Source organism: Microcebus murinus, chromosome 12, assembly GCF_040939455.1.
Source record: "Microcebus murinus isolate Inina chromosome 12, M.murinus_Inina_mat1.0, whole genome shotgun sequence".
In the NCBI taxonomy this organism is placed as follows: domain Eukaryota; kingdom Metazoa; phylum Chordata; class Mammalia; order Primates; family Cheirogaleidae; genus Microcebus; species Microcebus murinus.
The window spans coordinates 79132743-79159786 of NC_134115.1; the positions used below are offsets into that span (position 1 = coordinate 79132743).

Genomic DNA, 27044 nt, shown 5'->3' on the forward strand with positions numbered 1-27044 from the left:
CAAGTTAAGCTTCCGTGGATCTGCTCTGCCTCACAATACTATAATAGCTAAAAAATCAGGTGATAGCAGGAGGTAGGAAAGAAAAATCAAGTCACACTGACATTAAGCACCTACTTGACGTTAGAAATGTTATTTCATTTGATTGAATTTAATAGCGTTTGTTTTCTCCTTTTTTTTTTTTTTTCCAATAGGGAGCATCTCCCAAAGTAACAGATTTAGCAACAGATACATTCAGTATTTGGATTCAGGTAAGTTAAAGACAATTCCATTTGCAGTATCCTTTTTACCAAACTGCCTGGACTGTCACCGGAGGACCTGAATTTTAGTCACACCCGGTTCACAAATTCCCTGAGTGACCTTGGACAAGTCACTTAAAGTCCTTTGTTCTTCATCTCTCAATTTGCAAATGAGGATGGCATCTAATTATAGTCAACATATGTGGAAAATACAGACTATTCCTATATGATAATGAGACTTGATTTTCAGAAGATTATGTCAACATGCCTTTGGGGCACATTCTGAGTAGAAAACAATCTATGTGTCAATGCACTGAACAAAGTTTTTTGAATAGCTATTGTGTGCCAGGTCCTGTGCTAGAAAATTAGAAGAATAAAGTTATGAAGACTGTAAGAAAAGATGCATGTGTAGACCTGCTAGTCTCATGGGAGAGACAGGCATTAATAAACAGTTATAAAAGAAGTATAATGGTAACTGGGATTTGGGATTCAACTTGGAAGTCAGAATGCTAAGAAAATATATGAAACAAGTCCTGACACAATCTTTCAATTAAGAGAACATTTGAGCTGAGATCTAAAGGGCAGGTAGAAGCTACTGTAGTGTAGGAAAAAGGAAGTGCATTCCAAGTAGAAGGAATAGCGTGTGTGAAGCCTTTGGGATGAGGGAAGTGTGCATTTAGTGAACTCAAGGAAAATTAGCAGAGCTGTCCTTTCACGGAGAGAACCAAATAAAGGTGTGAAATGCAAGGTAAGAGGTAGGCAGGGACCAGGTCATGACAAATCTGTAGGCCACCTTAATATTTTGCTTTTTTTCCTAAAAGCAATAAGTAGTCACCAACATGTTTACAATAGAGATGTGACAAGGCTGAATTGGCCTCTGAAGTAATAATTCTGACTACTTCCTGGAATGTAGATTGGAAAGTGATGAGAGTAGATTCTGGAAGACTTAGTTGAAAGGCTATCATATTATCAGACAAAAGATTTTAGTTTGAACTATATGCTACTCATTAAAATTGACTAATTAGCATCATCTGAAAGAAATACTGCTCAAAGATTCAATTACTGACCTTCTATCAATATTTTTGAATTAAGCTCTTATTTTCATTCTATGTGAATGTTATTTCTCCTAGAGTCAGGAAGGACCTCAGAGATAATTGAGCTCTATTGTTTTCAAATTGTTTAAGAAAAAAAAAAAAAAAGGAAAAAAAAAAAAACACACCTTGATTTTCCCAAATGAATTTTAATTCAGAACTCCCATAAAGAGAAAGCAGCTGAAAAGCTGCTCTAGGTAAAGGCGAGGTATAATTGTTCACTACTCAACCTGCATCCCAAGCCTGAGAGACACGATTCCTGCACCCAGTGCTCTCTGGAGCATCTGCTGCAGACTGATAATGGACTTAGTGTAGCCCACACAGGGCAGACCCAGGACTTGAACTCAGGTCTCCTGCTTCACAGAACAATGTCCTGAAGCTAGATAATGATGTTTTGAAAACAAAGGCACTGTTGCTTGTTTGTTTCTTTGACTGCCTTCCAGTGTCTAGCACAGGGCTGGGAGACCAGGTGGTCAGTAAACATTTATGGAATTGCCCAGAAGACTGCTGAATTCAGCACTGCCCAAGATGATTTTTGTGCTTTTTTCTTTCCTTTCTCCCTCCCTCCCTTCCATCCTATCTTCTTTCTTATTTTCCATTTTTCCCCTCCCTCCTCTACCTTTTGCAATGAGAAGCAATTTCCGTTACCATGAGATGCAGTGTTTAGCCTTGGCAAGTTGTCGAAACACCTTGGGTCATCTTGTCTCAGGGACAGGTAGAATAGCATAAAGGTTACAAGAAGGCATTCTGCCTGGATTTGAATCCTGCCTCCTATCTGCTGTATGTTCTTCAGCAAGTCATTTAAAATCTCTATGCCTTAATTTCTCCATTCATAAAGTGGGATAAAATGAGGCTCTACAGTTGAGTTGATTCAGGGCTCCACAACTGGGCCCATTTCCCGAATCTCAGCACAGCAGACTGGAGTCCTGGTCTACTCCCCCCAACCTTGACGAGTGAACCCTGCCTTTGGTCTCACGGCTCTTGCCAACCACAGGATGGTCACCTCTCTTTGCCACTGCACACTACACAGACGATGTGGGCTCTTGCTGCTCTACACAGGGATCTTGATTACCAAGCCCACCAGTGGAGTCAACAACATGATTCTAATACTGCTACTTAACCTGCTAAGTGACCTTGGATGAATTAATTACAGTTATGTCTCATCAGTTCCCTCATCTATAAAAAGATCCAATAGCACCTACTGCATAGAGTAAACATGAGGATTAGGTGAAAAAACATGTCGTCATCATCAATACTCAGTCTCACTGGGGGATTACTGTGTGCCAAGGAATTTATATGCAAAATATCAGTGCTTGGGGAAAAATAAAAACAATTAAGAAGAAAAACAGCTAACGTGTCTTGAATGTTTCCCAGGTGCCAGTCACTGTTCTAAGGACTCTATGTGGGTTAAAGCACCCAATCCTTAAAACAGCAGCCCTATGAGGTAGGCACTATTATTAGCTCCATTTTACAGATGAGAAAATTGAGGCTCAAAGATGTTAGTAAGTTCCCTCACAGTTAACATGTAAGCAGGTAACAAAGATGAGATTTGAACCCAGGCAGTCTAATTCCAGAATCTTTACACATAGCCAGCTTCATTGCCTGTCACCATAGCTGCTTTGTGATTGCTGTTGTTGTTATTATTATTGCTATTACTATTAATCTCATTTCCTCTGTAACTGGGATAGTCTCCTCCAGCTCCAATTATACTCAATTTCTCCTATGGTACCTAATCTCCAAAATAGACTCACCTAGACCCCACAATGAACTGCACCTTGCAGTATCCACACCCTTCAATCTAGGCTAGGGTTTTGGCCATCAGAATATGGTGGAAACGATGCTCTCTGACTTCCAAGGCAAAGTTGTAAACAATAAATTGTACAGCTTCCTTTGGTCTCAGGATGCTCCCTCTCTGAGCGCAGCTGCCATGCTGCAAGAAGCCCAGCCACACGGAGAGGGTGTGTGTAGCACTCTGGTTGACACCCCCAGCTGCACTCTCAGCTGACAGCCAGCACAAACCGCTACCCCTAGGAGTGAGTCAGTCTGGAGGTCTGGCTCAGTCAAGCCCCCAGATGATGCCAGCCGCAGCCAACTTAAGAGAGCCCCCCCCTCCCCCCTGCACCCTACTCCCAGCTATATCAAGTCAACCTGCAGAATCATTAGAGATAATTATACAGTGTTGTTTTGAGCTCCTAAGTTTTGGGGTGAATTGTTTTGCATCAGTAGATAACCAAAATACTTACTCTTTTGCCTTCCAGTCCAATATGGAGTTTCTAACAAGCCTGGAAGCCAAGTACTAATTATCTATAGTCAACCACTCACTAAATCTAACTCTTAGCATTTCTTTGGGGTAACAATAAATTAATGAACATTTATCGACCTTGGGCACTTTATTAACTTTTCTGTGCCTCAGTTCCCTTATCTGTAAAATAGAAATAGTAAAAGTGCCTAGTTCATAAGCTTGTAGTGAGGAGGAAATTAGTTAATTCATATAAGATGCTTAAGAACAGAGCTTGACCTTTAGAATACATATACTAAGTGACAGCTCCTCCCTTCTTCTCTCCCTTCCTCCCTCTTAACTGATTCAGGCACTTTACTAGGTTCTTTAAATTTTAAAATCTTAATTTTCATACTTAACCTGAAGGCAACTGTTATTATCCCATTTTGCAAATGAGGTGCAAGGCCATCCATAAAGCTCTGTGGCTGATAAGCAATGGAGCTGGGATCAGGACCCAGTCCCTGCGCAGCGGAAGCCTGGTGCTCTTTCCCTCCTTCCCTCTCCCACTCTGCCTCAAAAATGCCACCCTTCCTGGGACAAGTAAAAATTTCGAGCACCTGTTGTCCTATGGCACCTGCTCTGTGCCCACACTTCCCACAGACCTCAGCAAGCAGACACATGCAAGCCGTGGGATCAGTTCATTTGCAAATAGCAGCAGCTCAGCTAGAGGTGGCCCAAGGTTCCCAGTGTTAGCACCTCTGTCTGACACCCCCCATGGCGGAGAGGTGCCCTGTGGTGTGAGAAATGCTCATTAAAGCCTCAGATGCAGGTGTCAGGAAGCAGCCCCCAGCCAGGCCAAGGAAGTTCAGCTCTCCTGGGAAGGCTTCTGAGGAATGAGCCACAGAGCTCAGTTCCTGTACTCTTCCCTGCCTCCGCCAGGACCCAGCATTCAATACTCTTAAATTAATATAATTGAGTGACTCGCCCATGGTGGGCTTACAGACACCCTCTCCAGGGGAGAAGAATGTTGTGATTAGGGCAAGTTTTCTCCTGTCAGAAGGAGAAGGGGCAAGACTGTGAGCTTTCTTTGAAGGTCTCAGTGGTGGCAGGGCGTTTCTAGCCATCCACATCTGGCAGCTTGCACAAGGAGAGAAGAGACGTGGACACCTGTGCTCAGAATAGTGAAGCGACCTGGCCAGGGTCACACAGCTCAGCCCTGGTATGCCAGGGTCTCAGATCCAGGCCCCTGACTCTGTCCAGTGTTCTTCCCTCAGTTTTGTCCCTCCTTCCTCCCTTCTAACGCCTGTCCAGCTCCTCTCCTCCTCGAGTCCTCCCGAGTCTTCCTTGGACCTGGCCTACCTGATAAATGCTCTGTGCTTTGCGACCTACAGATTCTGCGCACTTTTAGTAAATGACCCAGGGTCTCTGCACCTGTGGACCTTACACTTCCATTCTCTGAGGTGACAATCAACAAAATGGACAGATGTATCTGTTGGAAGTCTGATAATGGTTAAACGCTGCCTTTCCTCAACCAGATTTGCATCTAGCCTGGATAATTCTTAGGATGCACAGTTTCTTCACCTAAAGATGTGATCAAAAGCCAACTTTTGGGGTGTTATGAGATGAACTACACCTATCCCCAGACTCATGCATCAAAGTCCCAACCTCCAGAACCTCAGAATGTGACTGTATTTGGAGATAAGGATTTTAAAGTGGCAATTAAGTTAAAATGAGGTCATCGAGGATCGGCCCTTATCCAATATGACTGACATCATTTTAATAAGAGAAGATCAGGGCACAGATGTGCACAGAGGGAAGATGAGGAAAAAGTGCATAGGTGGACTTAGTTAAGTTGAAAGGACTGCTTAGGAGGGTATAGTGGATTTGAAATTTTGACTACCAATAGAAGAGGATGGTTAAGAGGATAAGATTTAGATTTATAGATTTAGGTGGAATCTTGTCACTTTCCCTTACATCAGAATTGCTGAACCCGAGCCACACTGACTTTGGGGGCTAGATAATTACTTGTTATGGGAACTGCCCTGTGCCACAGTATTCCCTCTGATGTTACGGCAACCAAAAATGTCTTAAGACAATTCCCAATGTTCCCTGGGGACCAAGTCATCTCCAGCTGAGAACCACTGGTTTACATTGTAGATTTGCACCAATTACTTGAACTTTCTGAGCTTCAATTTCCTGGTCTGTGCAACAGGGTATAACAATCATTCATACATATGTATGCGTGTGTAGATATAGATATAGATATAGATATAGATATTGATATAGATAGATGTGTGGCTCACACAGAGCCTGCTAGGTGAATATGACATGTCCTCATTCTTTCTAAGAATGGATCTCTTGGCTTTAAATAAACCTGAAGGTAGAACCCTTGGTGTAGCTTGGTGCCAGCCCAAAATGCGCCATCTGTGTTGCATTTACCTCTGCAGCAAGCAAACGTCAGCTACTGCCAGGCAGGTGCCCACACAGCTGGAGGTGGTGGCGGCTCTTACCTCTCTCTAGGCAGCTGGTGGTTGGGATTGTGGCGGCAGCGTACACTAAGGCCAAAGAGCTTGCGGGCAGTGCGTTGGATCTTTTGTCTCTGTGCCTCCATGGCGCTCTGCAGGAGCTTGTAGCGGTTCTGCAAGTCCCAATCGTTGCCCCAGTGCTGATGGATGCTCCCGATGGTCAGGAAGTGGTTGCTGGGGAGACGCTTCATAAACGATTTAAACTCATCTAGCAAAAGACAAGGGCCAAGAGAGAAGGACTAAACATGACAGGCCCCATCTGAAGTTGCCTGAAGTACTTAGCCCCACCTGTCAATATAGCAGGCCTGCAAATCCTAAAAAACTAGCAAAGAAACAAAAAACTACCTTTTCTGAGGTCCATAGAACATTGCACTGGCCTGGCCTGTCCCTATTAGACAGGACAAAATCTACTGTGTTTTTAAATGAAGTGAATATGCATACTGCATCCTTGCTTAAAATCAGGCTTGCAAAACTTCTGTCCTTGGAATGCCAATGTTATAATAACATTCACATACCGTTCTGTTTACTTAACATTTTCTTTGAATCAAATCACAATTTTTTACTTAAAAATTGAAAACCTTTTTATCCAATTCTATATAGAAAGTCACTATTGCCTTCAGTAGACTGGCAGCTATAAAAATAAATATGATAAAAACAATGTTAGTAAATTCTACTCAGATACTGTTGCCTGCTAAATGATCAAACCTCCATGCCTGCTATCACTTTGAAATACAGGAAATTAGCAAGTGTACCAGAGGTGTTAAAGGCATGTTAGCACCAAGCTGAAACTTTCTCTTTGATGTAATCTGCAGGTTTGTTTGACAGACAACTAAAAAACATGGATCAGCCTCCCCACTCAGTGATCCAGCACTATCTGAAGCTGTGTGTGTGTCCTATTCAGCATCATCTCACATTTTGGAAAACTGCAGCTTGAGAGACGATGACAAACTCTGGTGTCTCCCGGGTGAGTTTCTGCCTCAGTGTGTGATGTTGTGTTTCAGCATCAGCATGTAAGGCTACAACTTGACACAGCCTAGGAAATTATCTAGTTCAGCTTCCCTGTTCTCTGTGCAGAAAAACTGAAGCCCAAAGTAGTAAAATGCTTTTCTGAAGGTAGCACAGCTGATAAGCAACAAGATCAAGGTGTAAGAGCTGAGCTCTTGCTTTCAAATCTAACACTCCTATCTCCTCATCTCCATCATCCTCCTCTGACTACTGGGAAAATTATAGAATGTAGGGGTTGATCATTTCGTGGGAAAACAGACCAATGGGTGGATTGCACAATATATACAAGGGCTGTACAGAAAGTATCCAATAATGGATACATGGATGCATTGGCTGGATACTTTCCAGACAGCCCTTGTACATCTGCAGCCTAATGCTTACATTTCATATTATAAAACCTACATAGGGATTTTAGGTTTATTATGCATTCATTTTATTTAAAAAATACTTAGCTCTTGACAGGCACCAGGCACAGACCTAACAGCCTAACACGTATAACTGAGTTTTACAGCAAACCTATGAGCTAGGTACTTTTAGTGCCTCCATTTTATAGAAACTAGGGCACAAAAAAGTTAGCTAACTTCAAATGGCCATGGTCAAATCCTATGTTCTTAACTTAGGATATTACTTTTCCTCTCAGCATATAAAGAGGACCACCCTGAGGCTCAGTATATTAGGAGAAAAACATGCATAACAAGGTGATGAAAACAGCAGTCTCTGACTCCTAGCAAACCTTGGGGCCTTCACTATGGACAGTTAGACATGCAAGTCACATTTTGACCACCAAACAGCTATAGGACCCTTATTTGTTCAAGGCCTCAGTTTCCTGATCTGTCAAACAGGCATAATCGTATCTAGTCCAAAGGTTGAAAGTGTGACATAGGACTATATTTGCCTAAATAGTCCCTGATAGAGAGAAAGCACTCAAAGCACTCAATGGGTGCTAGTGGAAGATGCACAGGGTAACGTGGGACTCTGCACTGGTTGATTTGTCAGTGAGCTGGCTGGTACCAGGAGACAGGCCTTAATGACGCTGTGCACTTTGGGCCAGCCTGACTGTCCTCCCATGTAAGACATGCAGCTCATCTCGCAGAGGGCTCTGCTGCCCTTAAGGGGGGCTAACAGTGCTTCTGTTGAATACAAATTTGGGTCCGATAAGAAAATAGAATTTAAAAGTTAATTGCTTTAACTTTCTTAACTAAAAGTAGAGTACAATCCCCTCCTCAAGGAAGGGAAGTATAAACTGCCATTGATGCGTAGAAAGTAGGTCCTGTTTGGCCACTAACAATCAGGAATCAAAGGGTTTTACTTTGGGATGGTCATGAATTCCTCCAAATTATCCAGGGCTGAGTCATTAAAGTTAAAGGCTGAAAATGAACACAAGCCACAGATGAACGCATAGCTGGATGGATGGATTTGTCTTAATGAATAAAACCATTTCAAATGCACAAGTACAGGATATTGAGAGGGAATGTATGCATTATAGGGAGAAAGCATGAAATAAATCATTTCATTGTTCTGGTCAGGTTTTTTGGCAACATCTCAGTTTGCTCACCTACCCACTCAAAGTGGTTTATCTTCCTCTCAGTTTGCTCACCCACCGACTCAAAGTGGTTTATCTTCCATGGGAATAAGAATTGTATTCTAAAGGTCCCAACTCCTTCAGCATACAGCCTGCATCCTCTTCTGCTTTTTACCAATCAGTAGAATCTCTTTGCAAAAGCACTGTTTTCCTAAATTCCTCTTTTATCTGGGGACAAATAATGGTCACAATATGTTTGCATCATGAACCTATCTCTTTTATGGACTTTCAGGATTTTAAATGGACTAATGAGTGCAGGTTCACAAGGCACCCGCAGTCCCACTGGAGCTCCATGACCCTGTAAGAGCAGAATTCCCGATGCATCCTGGGCTCCCAAAGCTGATTTGGGGCTTAGAGTTTATGGAAACTCAGTTGTTTGCAAATGCTGCTTCATAGAACTCTGCTTTTATCTGTGGTACACAGTGGCTCCAAGGTAAGATTTTGTTTGATCAAAGAGTTTCTTGGCTAAAGACTTAAATAAATTCAAATATTAAAAACACAAACATGTCCTCTCATTTATCAGATGAGGGAACCTAAAGCCTGGGGGGTGAGTGAAGTAGAATTAATAAGTTACAAAAGCTGTTATAAGCACTGAATTATAAATCAGGGACTCCATTACCAATGCTGTCATTTACTAACTGTGTAACCCTGGGGAAGACACTGGGTCTTGGTGTCTTCCCTCCTCTATACAACAGTAATATCACTGTTTACTTGAATATGGTTGTTGTAACAGATTTAAGGACTATGGAGTTGTTTTAAAACAGGAATGCTCTATGCATAGGTCCATTTACCTAGCAGATGTTTGAGCACGTATTATATACTATCTGCTTGGAATCTCCTCTTGGAAGGCTTAAAGATTCTTAAGCTTGGCATGTCTAAAAGTGAGCACGTGGTCCCCTTTCCACACCTTCCAGGAGATTCTAGCTCAGCGAAGGATACCAACATCCATTAAGTTATGTAACATGCATATCAAAAAAAAAAAAATAGTTCATAGGTAACATCCCAATACCCCTCTTCTCTTCAATTCTAATAGCCAATCTAACATAGATCCCTGCCAATTTTTCTAATGTATCTCTGTGCATTTCCTGTTTTTACTACCTGTGCCATCTCCCTAATCCACATCATGCTCATCTCTCTCCCAGGCCCTCTGCACCTCCCCTGGGTCTGTCTGAACTCACTGTCTGACACCTGACCACAGTCAGATACTTGAACTTCTGCTCTCCCTCAAGGTGGTCTTCCCTGACCACCTTGTGGTCATGTGCTCACAGCAGCGCCCCCTTATTTACACATGTACCCTTGTAATTTCATAATCATCTACATGGTTATGTAATGCCTGGCTTGCTGAAAAAAAAACAACGAAAGCTCCATGAAGGCAAAGATCCAACTTTGGACTTCACCCATTTAATGACCTTGGATGATTGACTCTCCTTCTCTGATACTCATTTTCTCGAACCATGAAAAGCAGAAAACAACTAAGTTCCCAGAGAAGTGACTTCCAGTTTCAACAGTCTGTGGATTCTTTAAATATTTATACCTATATGTACATTCATATATACACATGCATATATATATATATACACATGGAGATGTGTGTTTGACTATCATTTTATAGAGGGACAGACACACACACAAATACACACACACAGACCCAGGAATCAATACAACTACCTTTCACTCTCCTCTCTCCAGAGACTTCCTGTGCAGATGCATTCTCTCTGTCTTCTGGGTACAACAGAGACAATACATCCTATAGACCACAAACTGGATTATGCTCCTCATTATTTCACCCAGTAGAGATTTACTGAGTGCCTACGTGCCGTGACAGCCACTATACCTGGCTCTGGACCCTCCAAAGTGGAAGAGTTGGGGGTCACTGGATTTTCCCTCACAGTCCTCCTAATTCCAGTTGGATTAGTTCCCTTTTCAGACTAGGCTCAAGGCCATTCATGCAGCGGCACTAGTGAGGAGCTACCTGAGTTCTCCAGGTCCTTGTAAGCTTCGGCCCAGGACTTGGCCATGTTGGCCAGCGTGTACTCCATGATCTGGATGTCGGTGATGGGGCAGTTGCACTGCGGGAACTCCTCGGCACACTGGCAGCGGCACTGGCTGTTCTGGCACAGGTACTCCCCCTCGCCGTTGCACATGATGTAGCTCAGGGCCGACTGGACAAACTTCTCTTGCAGATACTGAGGAAAGATTATCTGAAGACCTGGTGAGAATAGCAAGGAGGGGAAACAGAAAGGTTAAAAAAAAGGTGTTTCATTAGCAGTTTCCAAAGGTGATACATGGGAATCTGAAGCTGCTAGATTTGCCCCCCGTGCACTGGAACCAAAATATTTCTGGGCCTACCTAGATCCAGACAGGGCATAATCGGTGAGGCCTCCAGTTGCATCGCTTTTACTTAAACTTCTCAGGTCATGGCCATGGCCATCTCTGAAGTGCATACGCTGTCCTGTGATGGTAGGACAGAGGCTAGAGCCAGCTATGGTGTATTCCTTTTCCATTTTGAGAGAAAACCCTTACTGAAAGCATAACACTATTGTGCATCATTTCTTATTTCCTTCATTTCTTTCCTTTCCTCTCCTAAAATATTTATAAACTCTATTTATGAAGCACAACTCCTGAGCTGGGCACTGGGCCTATAGAGATTTTAAAAAGGCACAATCCTCGGCCTTGGGGAGTTTACAATATCATCAGCAGCGATAGACGGGGACACACATCATCATAACAGCCTATAGACCGCACAGCCACGCAAGAAAACTGAGCAGTGGAAGACTGCAAATAACACTGTTTAGGTAGCAGGGAAACCTTCCTAGAGGAGACAGAATTTGGGATGGCTGAAAAGCAAGTCAGAGATCACCATGTTAAGGGGAGAACAGGAAGGACATTCTAAAAAGAGGGAAGATATAATGTACCTGGGTGTTCCTAGAGAATGAAATAGACTTGGACAGGCTGGTGTGCAGTGCTGTAGGAAAACAGGATGCAGAGAGGGGCAGAGGCCCGAATGCAAAGGACTTTACTATATGCTAAGGGATTTGACATTACCCGGTGGTTCGTGGCTATATACTGGTAGCTGTGAAGAGTAAGAGTGATATGCTCAGAGCAATATAATTTAATAGGACCATGGTGTCATAAAAATTAGATTATCACTAAGGACAGACATCAGAAGTAATTAATTTTCCCTTCTTTGCTCTAGAAATAAAGAAGCCATGGCCCATCGACGGGGGAATGACTAGCCCATGGTTAAAGGATGGGCCCTCTTGATCACATCTCATGATCTTTTCTCTAGACTTGAATAATCAAAGACTTAATCCTGACAGCCAATGATGGAGGAGGATTTATCAGGGTATGGGCGCTACTCTAGTACCCCTGAGATGTTAGCACAGCAGGCTGCTGACTGTGGTACCTGGATAGAAGAGCATGTCTGGGCTAACTTAATTCATTAAGGCACTTTCACCCGGGACATTTATCTTCCCCTCATCTGGAACAGCTAACAGTTTTAGCTTCCAACACATATAAGGTAATGGGTTTACTACCCGCGGTGTAAAAGAGAACCGCATTCTTATTTGGGTTATTGTTTTGCCTCATTCATGCTTCAGGGACACCCCCTAATCCTACTCATCAGGGACTCGCTGAATAAGATCAGCATTTCTTTCCCTTTCTACTCACAGCTGTGTTTCTAGAGTCTTTTTTTAAATCTTTCCCTCTCTTTTCTTCAAATAATGAAGCCCCATCAGTTCAATCTGCCTTCGTAGGACAGCTAAAAAAGGATGTTTTCAGAGGGGCATTGTGGGAAAGCAGACGGTGCCTCCAGCGTGGCGGATGCAGGAAACCACAGCCTCGCAGTCCAGACCTGGGCACGGCTGCAGTCGGACTCCTCTACTGGCTCCCTAGGCCACCTCCAGAAAACTACTCGGCTCCACTTCTTCTTCTGCAAAATGGAGACACCCCCCTCAGAGGGTGATTGAGAGGAAGGAATGAAAGAACCCCTGCAAATTGTCTGGAACCAATCCTGGCACATAGTAAGCCAAGAATAAATGTTATCTGTTCTTATTTTTGATGTGATGATGAGGATGCCACTCCCCTGATTAAAGTTTTTTAAGGTTTAACAAAAAGTTGAGGGTAAATGAAGGAACAATAGCTATGGGTATTTAATCAGAAGGCAGTCATCAGATATTGGGAAGGCTTGCACAGGGAGGAGGAGTTAGAATCCTGTGTCTGTTGAACCAGCACTGGTGGGTGGGCTGTCGAGGAAGGTGCATAAGATGTGTGGAAGGGACTCTGACATTCGAGCTATGGCCCTGGACTGTGGTCTGTTGTAAGTCCGGGTGTGCTCTGTGCCAATGAGTAAGGGGTCCTGTGAGTTTGAGCGGTTTCTTGGAAGGGCTACTGCCCAGGGGTAGGATACAGATACCAAAAGGTGGGGCAAAACAAATCAAGCTGTAAAGTCCCTTCTGAACCAAGGCTACGATTCTCTCAGAGTTTGCATTATTGAGTCATTTTATCTATATCACCATTTTCTCTTCCAGAGCAAAGCTTATTTTTAGCTGATACCAATCCCCTGCAGGCACCTGGGGCTATGGATTGGGGTTAAGATTCCATTGCTTAAAGGAACTCTATAGACTATATTCTCAGTCCTGTTTTTTTTTTTTTTTTTTTTTCTAGCTGGCTCATCATTTTCTCGCTCCCTTTTGTAGGGGATAAAATATTCTATTCTTGGTCCCAGCCCAAAAGGAATTTTGGGAGAGCATTTTTAGAAAATTGCGTCAAATCATTTCTCCATTTGGCAAGGATACAAAAGGCAGCATTACCTACCCCATTTAACGCAACTGAAAACAGATGAAGTTTGGGGTTGGGGGTTTTCTGGGAGCAGCTGAAACACAAAACTGGCTGCTCTTTAAAAATGGAAACTCAGAACATGCCGAGCTGTCTCTGAGGCAGAATCTCCTGGGCAATTTCGAAAGAGAATAATGAAGACATAGCAATTAAAAAGCACTTTTCTGCAAAATGTCATTACTGTTTAAAGTTACATAACCATTTCTACGGCAGCGGAGGTTCACACAGCAGTCACAGCCAGAGTCGTCTCCTGATGACCTGTGTCCAACAAAGAGACCATTGCCGACCTCGTGCATTGGCGCCTGAATCCCGCTTGCTTCAATGGGAGTCATAAATAATTTGGAGGGGGATTTGGCCTGTGCAACCACTGTTTGAAAGATATACAGCTGCCGGCTGGGGTGGAATATTCTGTACCCACAGTTCCCAAAGACACACCACACACACACACACACACACACACACAGAGAGAGAGAGAGAAAGAAAAACTGAGAAAATGAGACAGAAAAAGGCTACCATTATTGCCAAGCATATAAATTTTGCCTCACAAAACCCAGGCAGGCAATAGTTGAGAGTTTCATTTGAACACCCACTCACCCATGCTGAACATATGGAATACTCCCCCCCAATCCCAATCTCTTTATAGACATATATGTACACACACACACACACACACACACACATAATCTTATTATACTTTAGAGTGGAAAGTTTCACTATTTCCGAGAGCGAGCCAGCGATGTATATGTAGGAAAGCCCAATCCACCTTCCTTCTCTTCTCCTGACTTTTGCCTCATTACTCTGCCTCTCAGTTCATCTTCAACACTTACAGTGCACAATGAGTTTTGTAGTCTGTATGCAGTTTTGTGTGCTGAGATATTATTTCTCCTCCTCCTCTGTCACTGATGGGATATCTCTATTTCCCTGCCTCCCTCCTTCCTCTTATCTCCTAATAGTCTCTTCTTTACTCAGAACACACCAGAAACCCTGCCCTTTTCTTAGAAGGATCAGTATTGCTCCTCCTTCAGTTTCTGCAATTGCCCTTCTTTGTGCATAGAATATTATCTCCCCAGAGCCCTACATGCCTCCCTTGTCCTGTAATCCAGACCTTCCCAGACCCAAGTTAAAATGCACCTTCTATTTTCTTCATAGGATTCATGACTGGCTGAAATTATCCTTTTAATTTGTTTTTAAATACTTTTCCATCTCCCTCAGTAGAGAGTGGACTTTAGGGAGGGAAAGGAAGGGTCTGTCTGCCCACTGCAGACACCCAGAGTGCAAACTAAGGCAGAGCCCAGTGTAGGCTCCAGGTATCCATTTGTGGATTGAAGGAACTATCCTCGTCCTCATTGGAGCTGAAAAGAAACATGCCCCATTAGGATTCTTGGGCATTAGAATTATAGAAATAGGGGCTGTCCAAAGTCCCACAACTAAAGTAACAGAAGCAGGATTCAAATCCAAGAATTCAAACTGAGTCCTGACATATGTGAGGGTACTTCCACCTCTCTGGTGGGAAAGAGCAGAGACTGAGGCAAACTCCTGGCTTAGCACACCTGTGGCAGCTTCACACAAAGCAACCTCCCACAATGTTTTAAGCTCCCTGAAACTCAGTTTTTGCCTATTAATTTGAAATCCCAATCTCCTCGTACCCTAATGAGGAAAGAAAAGGCACAAACTTACCCCATGACCTGGCTGCTGTGAACTGCATGTCTGTGTTCCGTCCCCAGCACCCCCACATTTATATGTTGACACCCTAACATCGAATGCCATGTGTATTAGGAAGTGGAAACTTCGGGAGGTGTTAATAATTAGGTTTAGATAAGGCCATGAGGTGGTACCCCCATGATGGGATTAGTGACCTAAAAAGAGGAGGAAGAGACAGGACAGCAAACACTCTCTCAGCCCCCCCCCCACACACACACACTCTCCATGAGCACATACCAAGGAAAGTCCACGTGAGCTCACAGTGGGAAAGCAGCTGTCTACAAGCCAGGAAGCTGCGTCTTCTGCTGCCACCTCTATCTTGGACTCCCCAGCACTTAGAACTGTGACCAATAATTTTCTTTTTTGCAAGCCACCCAGGCAATGGTATTTTGTTAACAGCAACCCAAGAAGACTAAGACACCAACCTAATTAAGTGTTCAACTAATGTTAGGTTTCTCCCAATTTGCCACATATCAGATCATAACCCATTACCTGGGCAAATCTGAACTCTTCTTGGGAAAATCTGCCCTGAATAGTTCCTTTGTGCTACTACAAAATATGCCAAAGGTGCATTCTTTGTTAACAGCATTATAATAATTACAGGTTTTGGATTTTATTGTTCCATTTTTTTTATATCAGCATATTATGGGGGTGCATATGTTTAGGTTACATATATTGCTCTTGCCCCCTCCTTCCACCCCAAGTCAGAGCTGCAAGCATGTCCATCCCCCAGGTGGTGCTCATCGCACTCATTCTGTATGTATATACCCATCCCCTCCTGCCCCCTCCCATCTGCCCGATGCCCATATTCCTATATGTGCACTTAGGTGCTGATCAGTTCAAACCAATTTGATGGTGAGTACATGTGGTGCTTATTTTTCCATCCTTGGGATACTTCACTTAGTAGAATGCGTTTCAGTTCCGTGTATTTTCTTCCCTTCCTGCCTTCCTCTATTTCTCCCCTCATCCCTTTCTCCTTTTCATCATTTCTTCTTTTCTTCCCTCTTTCCATGCATATCCCTTAGGTCCTACTGTGTGCCAGGCACCGTGCTGTGAACACCAGCATGAATGGGGCGGGCAGCTTCTTCTTGTTGCAGACCTTGTAGCTTATTGAGAGAGAGAGACATGTAAACTAGCTTCTTGGATGCAATGTGATCAGTGCTCTAGCAGAAGCACAAGTTTTTTTGGAACACAGAGGAAGAACACCTAACCCAGAATAAAATAGGGCTGGCCAAAGGCATGCTCTACTCTCCTAGATGAAGTGGCATTTAAGTGAGACTTAGTGGATAAAGAAGCATTTGGGGATGAGAAATGCACAAAAAGTGGAAACAGCATGTGATAAGACCTCTGATAATAGAATTTCCAGCTGAGAATCAACCTTAAGGTTCATCTTCTTGCGTTTGTTTGTTTGCTTCCATGTTCTTTACAGAAGAGGAGAAAGAGTTCCTGTGCCTGAGTGATCAAAACTCTGAAGGGAAGAATGACACAGAGAAGAGACGTGAGAGCTCATTAGAGGAACAGCACCTCTTCTAGCAACAAAGGTTAAAGATTCCCTTTCACTATACCAGGGATTCTGAGATTCGGAAAAAGAAATGGAGTCTTACTGCATTTTTGAGTTTCAAGCATTGGGGAATACTCAAGTAACAGAAGAACCTACATTGGATCCCTGGAGACCTCCAATGGTGATGTCAGTATTGCTAACACAGCACTTGGTTCAGTTGACCATGCTCTGTGAGGCTGGGGAACATTGAATGTCTAGAAAAGAGGGCTTCATCAACATAAGCTGCAAGTGCAGCTCAGATACGAAGATTATTACCCAATCTGCATCTCAGACCCTGGCCCTGCTCTTTTGCTGACAGGAAACTTTAGCCTCTTTCTCCTTCCTTCAACAAGCAGTACATGAGGGATTGTTGGAGAAGATTAAAAAGAAGCTAAAACATGCTTCCTGACACAGGACACAGAGGGGCTACTTGGAGATTCAAAACTAAAGCACAAAATCCAAGAACAAGAAAGAAAGGCCTTGACTGGCTATTAAAACATTAGAATTAGTGTTTTGCCTGGCACATAGTAGGTGTTTAATAAATATATTTCAAATACCGAGCAAGTCAGTCTGAATGGATAAGAAGAGCAGTTCTGCATGCCACAGAGCACACCTTGAGCAAAGGCAGGCAGGGGTGTGAATATCCTGGGTTGATCTAAGTCTTATTCAAGGCAAGGACCACGCGGTGTTATTGGCTATGTTCGCTCAGTTTTATTTTATTTTGTTCTATATCTTAATTATCTAATGCAGTGGTATTTTGTTTATGTATTTGCTTTTTTCTGACCTCTTTCATTAGGTATCAAATACACGATCTCTTACAATGCCAAGGGAAAGAGGGGAAAAAATACAGGTTCTATTTTCGTTGAGTATAAATATTTTTCTATCCTGTTCTTGCATCAGAATGTGGCCCCCTACAGATATCTCTGAGCCTTATAGGAGTCCCAGCTGTTGTCTTGTACCTGCTAAGTTCTGCTTGTCAAATTCTGTCCATTTCTGAAATGCACAAGGTGGGGAGAACAACAACAAGGACTGTACCTTTTGCAAAAAGTCAGCCTGATCCCCTTCTTTCTGAAAGCCCAGGGATTTCAGACTGGCAGATAAAGGACTTTATGGCTCCAACAGCCATGCTGAACTCCAGTGTAATGAAGGCATGCAGGTCAATTACCCATCTGTTTGTGTTTCTATTGCTGTGAATTACAGTATCCATCGCTGACAGCTCATTGGAGTGGAATGAAAATAAGACGATAATTCACCGAGTGAAACTGTGCAGAAAGGGCGAAAAGGCTATGATCTCATTCAGAAGTTCAGCCCTGTCTCCGTGATGGGTCATTTACACTCTGGGAAATGAATAAAGGCAGCTACCTGGGGAGGAGGGGGATAGTGGGCAGTGGGTTCTTGCTCCCTTGATGTAAGAATTAAGAAATGCCCCCTTCTGGTTAGAGCAATCTTTTGTGTTTGTAAATAAAATCATCTATTCTGCACGATCTTAGGGAGTAGAGGAACCCATATGTGAAAGATACAGCTGTATGGAATTCAGCATGATAAAACTAAAATCTTTTTAGCCATCAAAAGTTTTGAAGGATGAAAGGTAGGCAGAGAACTCCTCATCACTGGAAGTGTAGGAGCACAGTTTGAAAGCTGACATGGCAGAAAGCTTCCATCAAACCCAAGACACAAATGGCATGAGGTAGATTAGATTATCCTTAATCCATATTCAGTGCCCCTTCTTGCAATGTCCTCCCTTTGAAAGAGTTACACAGCTCCACCTTCTGTACTCAAATGGGTTCATGTGACATGTTTGGGCCAATGAAATGTGAGTGTAAGTGATATGTGCTACTTTTAAAGCGAAGCTATAAAAACCAACTCACGAGTTCATCAGTTTCTCTTTTCGTAAGGAAAGCAATGTCCCAGATAGAGGCCACCAGAGAAGCTGAATCACAATAGAATTGTGACCACCAGGGAGCATAAGTGAGAAATAAGTGTTTACTCTTGCAAACCATTGAGACTCAGAAATTGTTTGCTACCACGATCTAACCTAGCCTCTACTGACATATATAGGAGTTGGCAAACTATAGCCAATGGGCCAAAGTGACCCGCAGTCTATTTTTGTAAATAAATTTTACTGGAACACAGACATGCAATTGAAAGTGTTGAATAGTTGCAATGGAGACCATGTGGCCCACAAAGGCTAAAATACTCATCACCTGGCTCTTCACAGAAAATGTTTGCCAATCCCTGTACTAGATGGCCATCATGATTCTTTACGATCATTAGTAAAAATCATTTTTCCATGATTCTACTCTGCGCTCTTGTTCATTCATTTATTAATATTAAGCAAAGATCCATTAGGCATCTCTCAAGTGCAGGCACTCTTGTAGGCTCTGCAGAAAGGGCAAGGAGCGAGAAACGTAAGCCTTGCTCTCCTGGGACTGACCTTTCAGTAAGAGAGGCAGACAATAAATGCATAAGTAAAAATAGAAGAAGATTTATAATGACAATAGGGACTGGGGGCACGGGGACTTCTAAATGACAATTTCAACTTTCAAGAAGATAATAGTTTAAATTATATAGTTTAAATTTTGAAATCGCCAAGGATAAACAGGCCAACATACGTTTGTATCCGATTTCATAAAATTTCAACATGAAGATACTCTTGAAGTTTTAAGAAGAGGTTGATTCAACTTAAATATAATCTTCTTCGCAGAATTCCTGATAAAAACCAAACTTGATACCTATAAGATTCTGTGCTACCTGATCCCAGGATCGGCTGAGGTCTCCAAATTCCTCTCTTACCATTTTCCTTCCTTTCCTTGCTGTCTTCCGCCACACCACTGTCTGGTCTCCAAACATGCCAAGTTCTCTCCTGTTCCAATTTTACCTCTAGCTCTTACCAACTGTATGAGCTTGTTAAAGGTAAAAGGCTTGACTTCTCTGATCTTCAGTTTCCTTATGAAAGCTTTCTTTGTAAGGCTGGTGTAAAGAATACATGATTTATTTTATATCTTGATTGTAGTGGTGGCTACATAATTGAATATGTTTTTCAAATTCATAGAGTGGTTCACCTCAAAAGGGTGTATTGGGCTGTATGTAAATTATATGTCAATGAAACTAAAAATAAAATCAAATAAATAATACATGTGAAGCTTTTAGTGCACAGTAGTTATTCAAGTGATGTCATTTCCTGTCCTCACCTTCTTTTATGTTGCTTTCTCAGGAGGCCTTATGTAGTGTCAAGTAGCCCCTCCTCTGGCAACCAAAGCACCCTGTGCACATCTTACATTCTAACAGAACAGTTATGGCTTATGTTTGTATTTCTCCTAGTCTGTAAGCTTCTTGAATGCAAGAGTTAGTGCCTCATTCATCTATGATTTCTCTGTTATCCAGCATATCAGTGGGCACCTGGTAAATGCATTTGAATGAAGGTTAATTTAGATAGAACATGTTTCAGAAAAGATTGTGACTCTTTATTCCATGGTTAGCATGCCCTGCTTCTTTAAAGCTATCCCTCATAAGCAAAAACCTGTATCTTCTTCCTCAATATCATAGCTTGATAACTGAAATCACTTTAATTTAATCACAGTAGTTACAAAGAAAAATTCTCAGAAAGAACTGAGTAAAAAATATACATGGATCCCCAAAATATCTTAGAAGAATAGTGGTGCTAAAAGACTTGACCACTAATTTCAGCACATATTTTGTTTTTGATTCATTGTTATAAATTATGGTTCTAGAGGTCACTAAATGTATCTTATATTTCTTTGCATTCTTTCCAAGATAGCAAGCACAGTGCTAGATCATAGTATGTGTGCAAAAATAAAAGTATTCAAATCAGCGTCTATTAAGAAAGTCCTTTCACTCACCACTTAGTTGAGCCAGGTGCTGTACTAGATGCTGGAAATGTGGAAAAGGAATAATACATAGTTTTGACTTCAAGTGACTCCGGTTGGGTAGCAGATCAAGATTCATAAATGTACAATGACAATAAAATCTATGCATAAATACCCAATTTTGAATAGAAGCAATAAAGAAGAGCCCCTATTTTTGTAAGTGTAGAGAAGTTCAGAAAAGTTATTTTGAACAGGATTGAATCTGAATATGTATGGTCCAGCATTCGCCAAGCTGTATACCACAGAATCACAGAGCTGCAAATGTGCCCCAGCTTAGATATACTCAGGAAACTCTGTGTATGTAATCTGCCTCCTGAGACTCAATACACATCAACACAGTTAATGCACTGAGAAGTCCTGCAGTAAATAAATGTAGCTTATGTTATTTAATCCAGCATTTCAGTATTAGTGAGCTTTTGCTAAATTACTGTGTGGTAACAAATGACCTCAAAATCCCAGTGGCTTATAACCACAAAGGTTTATTTCTTGCTCAGGTTTTATGTCAACTGTGCTTTGGCTCCACTCCTGATGTCTTCTTCATTTCAGATCTAGGCTGAAGGAGCAGCCTTTATCAGAAATATGTCATTCTTGTGATAAAAAGGAAAGGGCAAAAGCTAACCCAGGCAATATTTCCCAAAGTGTCTTGCTTAGATGTGGCATGTACCATGCCCTCTCATGTTTCATCAGCCAAAAACCACATATTATATAATTCCATTCATTTGAAATGTAGTCATTCTTTAGTATCGTATCTACAGGGGATTGGTTCTAGGACCTCCCTCAGATATGAAAATCCACACATGCTCAAGTTCCTTATATAAAATGTTGTAGTATTTGCATATAACCTACAAATATCCTCCTGTACCCTTCAAGACAGATTTGGGTTACTTAAAATATTTAATACAATGTAAATACTATGTAAATAGTTATAGGGTATTGGTTTTAAAATTTTTATTATTTTTATTATTGTATTGTTATTTTAATTTGTTTTTAATATTTTTGATCTGCACTTGGTTGAACCCAAAGGTGTGGAGCCTGCAGATACCAAACCCACGGATATGGAAGGCTGTCTGTATCCAGAATAGGCAAATCCATAGAGACAGAAAGCAGAATGGTAGTTGTCAGGAGCTGAAGGTTGGGGGGAATAAGGAATGACTACTTAATTGGTACAGAATTTACGTTTGGGGTCATGAAAAAAATTTAGAAATAGGTAGTAATGGCAGTTGCGCAACACTGTCAATGTACTTAATGCCACCAAAATTGTTAATTTAAAAATTATCAAAATTTAAAATTGTTAAAATGTTAATTTTATATCATCTATATTTACCACAATAAAAAAGATGCAAAACAAATTGATTTGATGGTTCGAATCAATTTAAATCAGCAAAATTTTATTGGACATCTACTATGAGCTAAAGTCTATATGAAGGAGAAATGAATAATAATGAACAAATTTTTAAAAAGCATACAGTTTTTACTTTCAGGGATCTCAGCTATAACTTGCTGGCACATATGTACAATTGTGCACATAAGACAGACAGAATGTACCTGGAATATAATAAAGGCACATCAAAAAGGTTGTGCTCGCACTGCAAAAAGGAGAGCTTAATTCTAAGGTAAAATGTGAGGGAAAAATTGGAACTCACTCAGCCACCTTAAAAAATAAACAGGCACCATATCTATACAGAGTCAATAAACTAATTATCATGGGTGATTTATTTAGGTTTTCACCATCCTGGCACCTGATTTCTACACAATCAATGAGATCGACAAGGAATCTAATGGGACATGGTTGTTAAATAGGCCAAATTGCTGTATCGACCATTTATCTGTCAGGATTTCCAGGCTGCATACTTGGCCCTAAGTTTATTTGAAAGGTATAGCCCCATATGAACACATATAAAGTCTTAACACCCTGATATTCTTTCTCTCAGAATCAGCGTACACCCCACCAGTTTGCACTTGCTCAGAATTTCCACCCCCTTCCTATCCAAGTCTGGGTCTTGAGTTTCCTCAAGATTCTAGGTTTCTCCAGGTCCAAGGAGGCATTTTTTATACTCATATACTCCTGAAATGTTGCAAGGACTAGTGATTGCCTACTCTAGGGGTGTTATGTTCCTGGCTATAGGTCCTTTTTAGAATATAAGGATAGCTATGGAAATCAGTCACGCCTACACACACACACAGGTAATTTTAGGAAAAATCACATATATTCTCTAAAGTAAATAGCAGAATCTAGAAGGGCTATGGTGCTGACACAAAGAAAGGGCTATGTAAATTTTGCCCTAATAAAACCCATGATTATTATTTCTATGTCCCAGATTGAGAAACAGTATGGTGTAGAGTTTATAGGCACTGGCATTGAGAGAACCTGGGTTCAAATTCCTGCTCTGCCCCTGACAATATAGTTACCTAACTTCTGCAATTTCCAACTTTCGAATCTGAAAAATGGGGTTATGTTGAAGTCTACGTGCTATACTGCTATAAAGAAATGAGCTCTGCACCTAGCACATGATAATTACCCATAAATCATAGCTTTGATGATGATGATGGTGATAATATCAGCTCGCTTGGTTTTTGAGTCAGGTGCTTCCTATGCGTTTTCTAATTAAATGCAGAAAACGACTTTGAGGCAGATATGTCTTATTCACATTTTTTTCAGATTGAGATACCTGGGACATTCAGAAACTTATTTAATTAGTCCAAGGCCTTTATCACTATCAAATCTTCTCTGCTGATCCTTCCATTCTACTTGCTTTTTGATGAAGTCTTTGATTATTGATATCTTCAGTCCACCTCTTCTTGAGAAGGATGCTGCTTCTCCTGACAAGGGGCAAAGAACATGATGTCCCTTGGCTCATAAAGGAAAACCAACATTTGGATGAGGCTAGCTGGGTGGAAATCAGAAATCACATTTGTTGTGAAGGCACTGTTCTTTTATGAACAGGTCTCATAGACAGAGGCACAGGGAGAGAGAAATGTGTATTCCCATTTTTGCCTCCCAGGCCCTTACTAATTGGACAAGAGAGGCTGCAGCCATGAGCCATTGCCTATGACCCTGGGCCAATTCGTACTGAGCATTCACCCCAAAGCTGCTGCCTAGAGCAGGCACTGGCAACACTGGCTTAGTGTCCAAGGGGTCACAGGGCCACCGGCGGAGATGAGGGTGTGGGAGAGGAGGGGGCTTTGTGAATAGGAGACCTATTCGTGTCCTGTCTGCTCTGCCTCTACTAGTGCAGTTGGGCGGGGAAGGGTCCTTCTTCCCCCACATCTGGAGAGTGCTGTGTTGAGTCAGAGAACACGAGTGAGGGGAAGCAACCTTGGAGCCCCAGAAAGTAGAAATCAAAAACTGGAGGACCTTGGGAAGGAGACTTTACTTCTTTGAGCCTCAGTTTCCTCTTCTGTGCAACGAGGAGCATGATCCTTAACTCTTAGTTGATGGGATGCCTAATGGTTATAACCCCAATGCCTAAGAAGGAGTAGCAGATGAATAAAAAATATTATTTTTAAACACTTTCCCTACATGTTCTTTTTCTATTCCTTATTGCAAAGTGATTTCAAAAATACTCATCTTCACCCCATCTGTGATGCCTAGCTACCGAGTGAGGGAAGGGATTGTTGACACTACTTTCCTCAGACCACTCCTCTTGTTCCATCCTCTTCTCTCCCTCCATTCCCTTCCTCTCCTTGCCCTCCATTTCCCCTCCCTCTTCCTTTCTTTCCCCCTGCCTCCTAATCCTCCTCCTTCCATTGCCACCTAAGCACCACCAATCATATTTAAAAACTCAATTCAGCAAATAGAGAGAGAGTTCCTATGTCTGCGGCACTGCATTGAATACTACGAAACACAAAGTTGGAAAGGCAAATCCCCTGCCTTTGAAGAGGCCTATACCCTACTCTAACAGAAAAGATAAAACCCAAACACAAATGAAGTATGTTGCAAGGTGAGTAAAACCAATCATGCTGTGAAAGAGGTATAATCAAAGAGCTGTAAAGGGGCCAGAGAAAGAAACTTTCCACCCAGTCCTATGTATGCGCACAGATGCCTGAAGGGGACGGTTTTCAATGGCTCCTGGAGACCAAGTAGAATGCCAGTGGGTTGAGATGGGGAGTCAAGGCAGCCCTGGCAGCAGATAAGGATGAGCAAAGGCTGGTGGATGGAAAAGAACAGAGCAAGTTGGAGGAAAGATGATCTGCGTGATTGGGCACATTGGTCAGTATCATTGCCTCCTAATTTATGTGATAGTTAAGTGATTGTAGGAAACACAGGAAACACCCACCTACATTGCTCCAATGGGCTTCAGAACAGAAGCTGGAAAGGGAGTCTATGACCCCACCAGAGAGGGCCTCACACGCCAAGCTGGGACATTCGTTCCTGAGGTCCAGGAACCTGGGTGTGCCATTGAAAGGTTTCAACCAAGGGTAGGTCCTAATAGACTATGCATTAGAAAGATTAACCCAGAGGGATGAATTAATGGACATTGAATACAGACCCATTAAGAAAAATATTAATCACTTGATTGATCACAAAGGAACATTGATCAAAACTGAGATTTATCTCTAAAGTGGTCAAGTATGCTTTTTATGTATATGGACTCGGTTTAACCCCCTAGACCTCAATCCTCCACTGTGACCAGCACAGTGGTTGTTCTCAATATTTGGTGCACCATAAATATTTGCTAAGGTTTTGTGTATTGATTTGCTGAGTTTCTACTATGTAAGAAATACCGTACTTACTCATTTAGTGTATATTTAATGAGCACTTGATTCGGCCAAGCACATATGCCATCAAGGATGCCAAGATAAATAAAGCGAATATTTTGCAAACAACACATTGATAGAGGTGGTAAAAATAATACCTAACATTTTTGAATGCTTAAGCTAAGCCAGGCATAATGTGTATTCTTACATGCATAATACTTAAACAACCATAGGAAGTGGGTGAGGAACAGAGGCTCCAAGGCTGCAGTAACTCATCTGAGACCTCTCGGCTAGCAAACGCTAGAACTGGTACTTGAACTAAGGTCTTATTGACTCCAGGGCCTTTTCTTGAAACCACAATTTTATATTATATCTCTTTATATAAGAAAGAAAGTGACAAAGGCCGTAATGTTCAAGGTCAGAGAAGCAAAAGAAGCCAGACAGCTTCTCAGAAAAGGTGACATTTGGAGGGTTCAATGGCATGGTCTCTGCCCAAACCATGTAACAGCCAATGCCAAAGGAAAGGCACGTGCACTTTTGAAGATGTGTCCATGCAAGACAGCATAGAGGATGGCATACAGTAGGCCCTCAGGAAATGGTCATCAGGTTGAACTGAATCCAGTGTGATGTGGGGTAAGAAGTGTAAGAGTTCAGAGAAAAAACAAATTCACTATGGGCTGAATGATTCATTCATTTATTCATTCATTCCTTTAGCAAGTATCTTCTGAGCAGTGTCTATAAGCCCGGCTCTATGCATTGTGCTAGCAAGATGATTCTTACCAACTAGGAATCTATGCTCCAAATGAGGATTCAGATTAGTAATAGGACCATTATACTATTGTGTGATAAGTCCCAGGGGAGAAAGTGGGCAGGGTATCTAAGAATTTGGGGAGAGGTGGTTAGAGAAGCTTTCAAGGGAGAGGTCAAAGTTCAGGAATTGGAGAGAGGATGTGCAAAGCTGCAGAGCAAGAAAAAATAAAAAAAATTTAAAAAATGCCTGTAGTGGAATGTAAGAAATTCCATAGGCCTGGAGAGTGGATATGAGTATGTGTTGGCTGGTGGAATAAGGCAAAGCCAAGAAGATTGACAAGGGTTGCATGTGAATAGCTTGTTACTAAGCTAGGAAATCTAAACTGTGTACCAAACCTCCACAGAAGGTGTGAGGATTATGAGCAGGGAAGGACAGGATTTGATTTGGCTTTAAGACAACCACGCTGGCTGCTGTGATGGCAACGGATCAGCAGGATGCGACAAGAATCCACAAGGCTGGTACGATGATCGCTATACTCATCCAGGGAAGGGAGAAGTGATGAGATGAGGGGCTGAATCAAGGCAAAGAGTGGAGAAGGAATGATTCTAATGAGGGAACATTTGTTGGGCATTGAAAGATAGAGGGCACTTAATAAAAGAGGGAGGGGATGCCACTCAATGGATGAAGAGAGTCTGGGTAAGTGAATGATAGGAGACAGAACCCAGTATGGAAAGAGTTGAGATTTCAAGCAAAGACACAGGGAAAAAAGAAGAAGAAGAAAAAGGAAGCATCAAAGAGGAGGAAGAAGAGGGGATAGAAGGAAGAAAGGATGGGGAGGAGCAGGAATGATTGGAGACCAAGAAACAAGATGGACCCTCTGAATGTGAAGATTTGCAGGCGTCTCTCAAAACACACGTCTCAGGTGGCCCCACTGGAAGTTCAGGCAGAGAATAGAGGATGCCTCAAGTTAGCAG

General features: G+C 42.1%; 1 protein-coding gene across 1 annotated transcript in view; it reads right to left on the bottom strand.

Moving 5' to 3' along the window:
- The window catches only part of BRINP1 (BMP/retinoic acid inducible neural specific 1), a 179810-nt gene that overhangs the window by 26204 nt on the left and 126562 nt on the right, over nt 1-27044 (bottom strand). The window contains exons 6-7 of the mRNA XM_012768777.3: nt 10630-10866; nt 6056-6278 (exon numbers count right to left, since the gene is read on the bottom strand). Of these exons, the coding sequence (XP_012624231.2) occupies nt 6056-6278; nt 10630-10866 (460 nt within the window). The remainder of the gene's footprint in view (nt 1-6055; nt 6279-10629; nt 10867-27044) is intronic.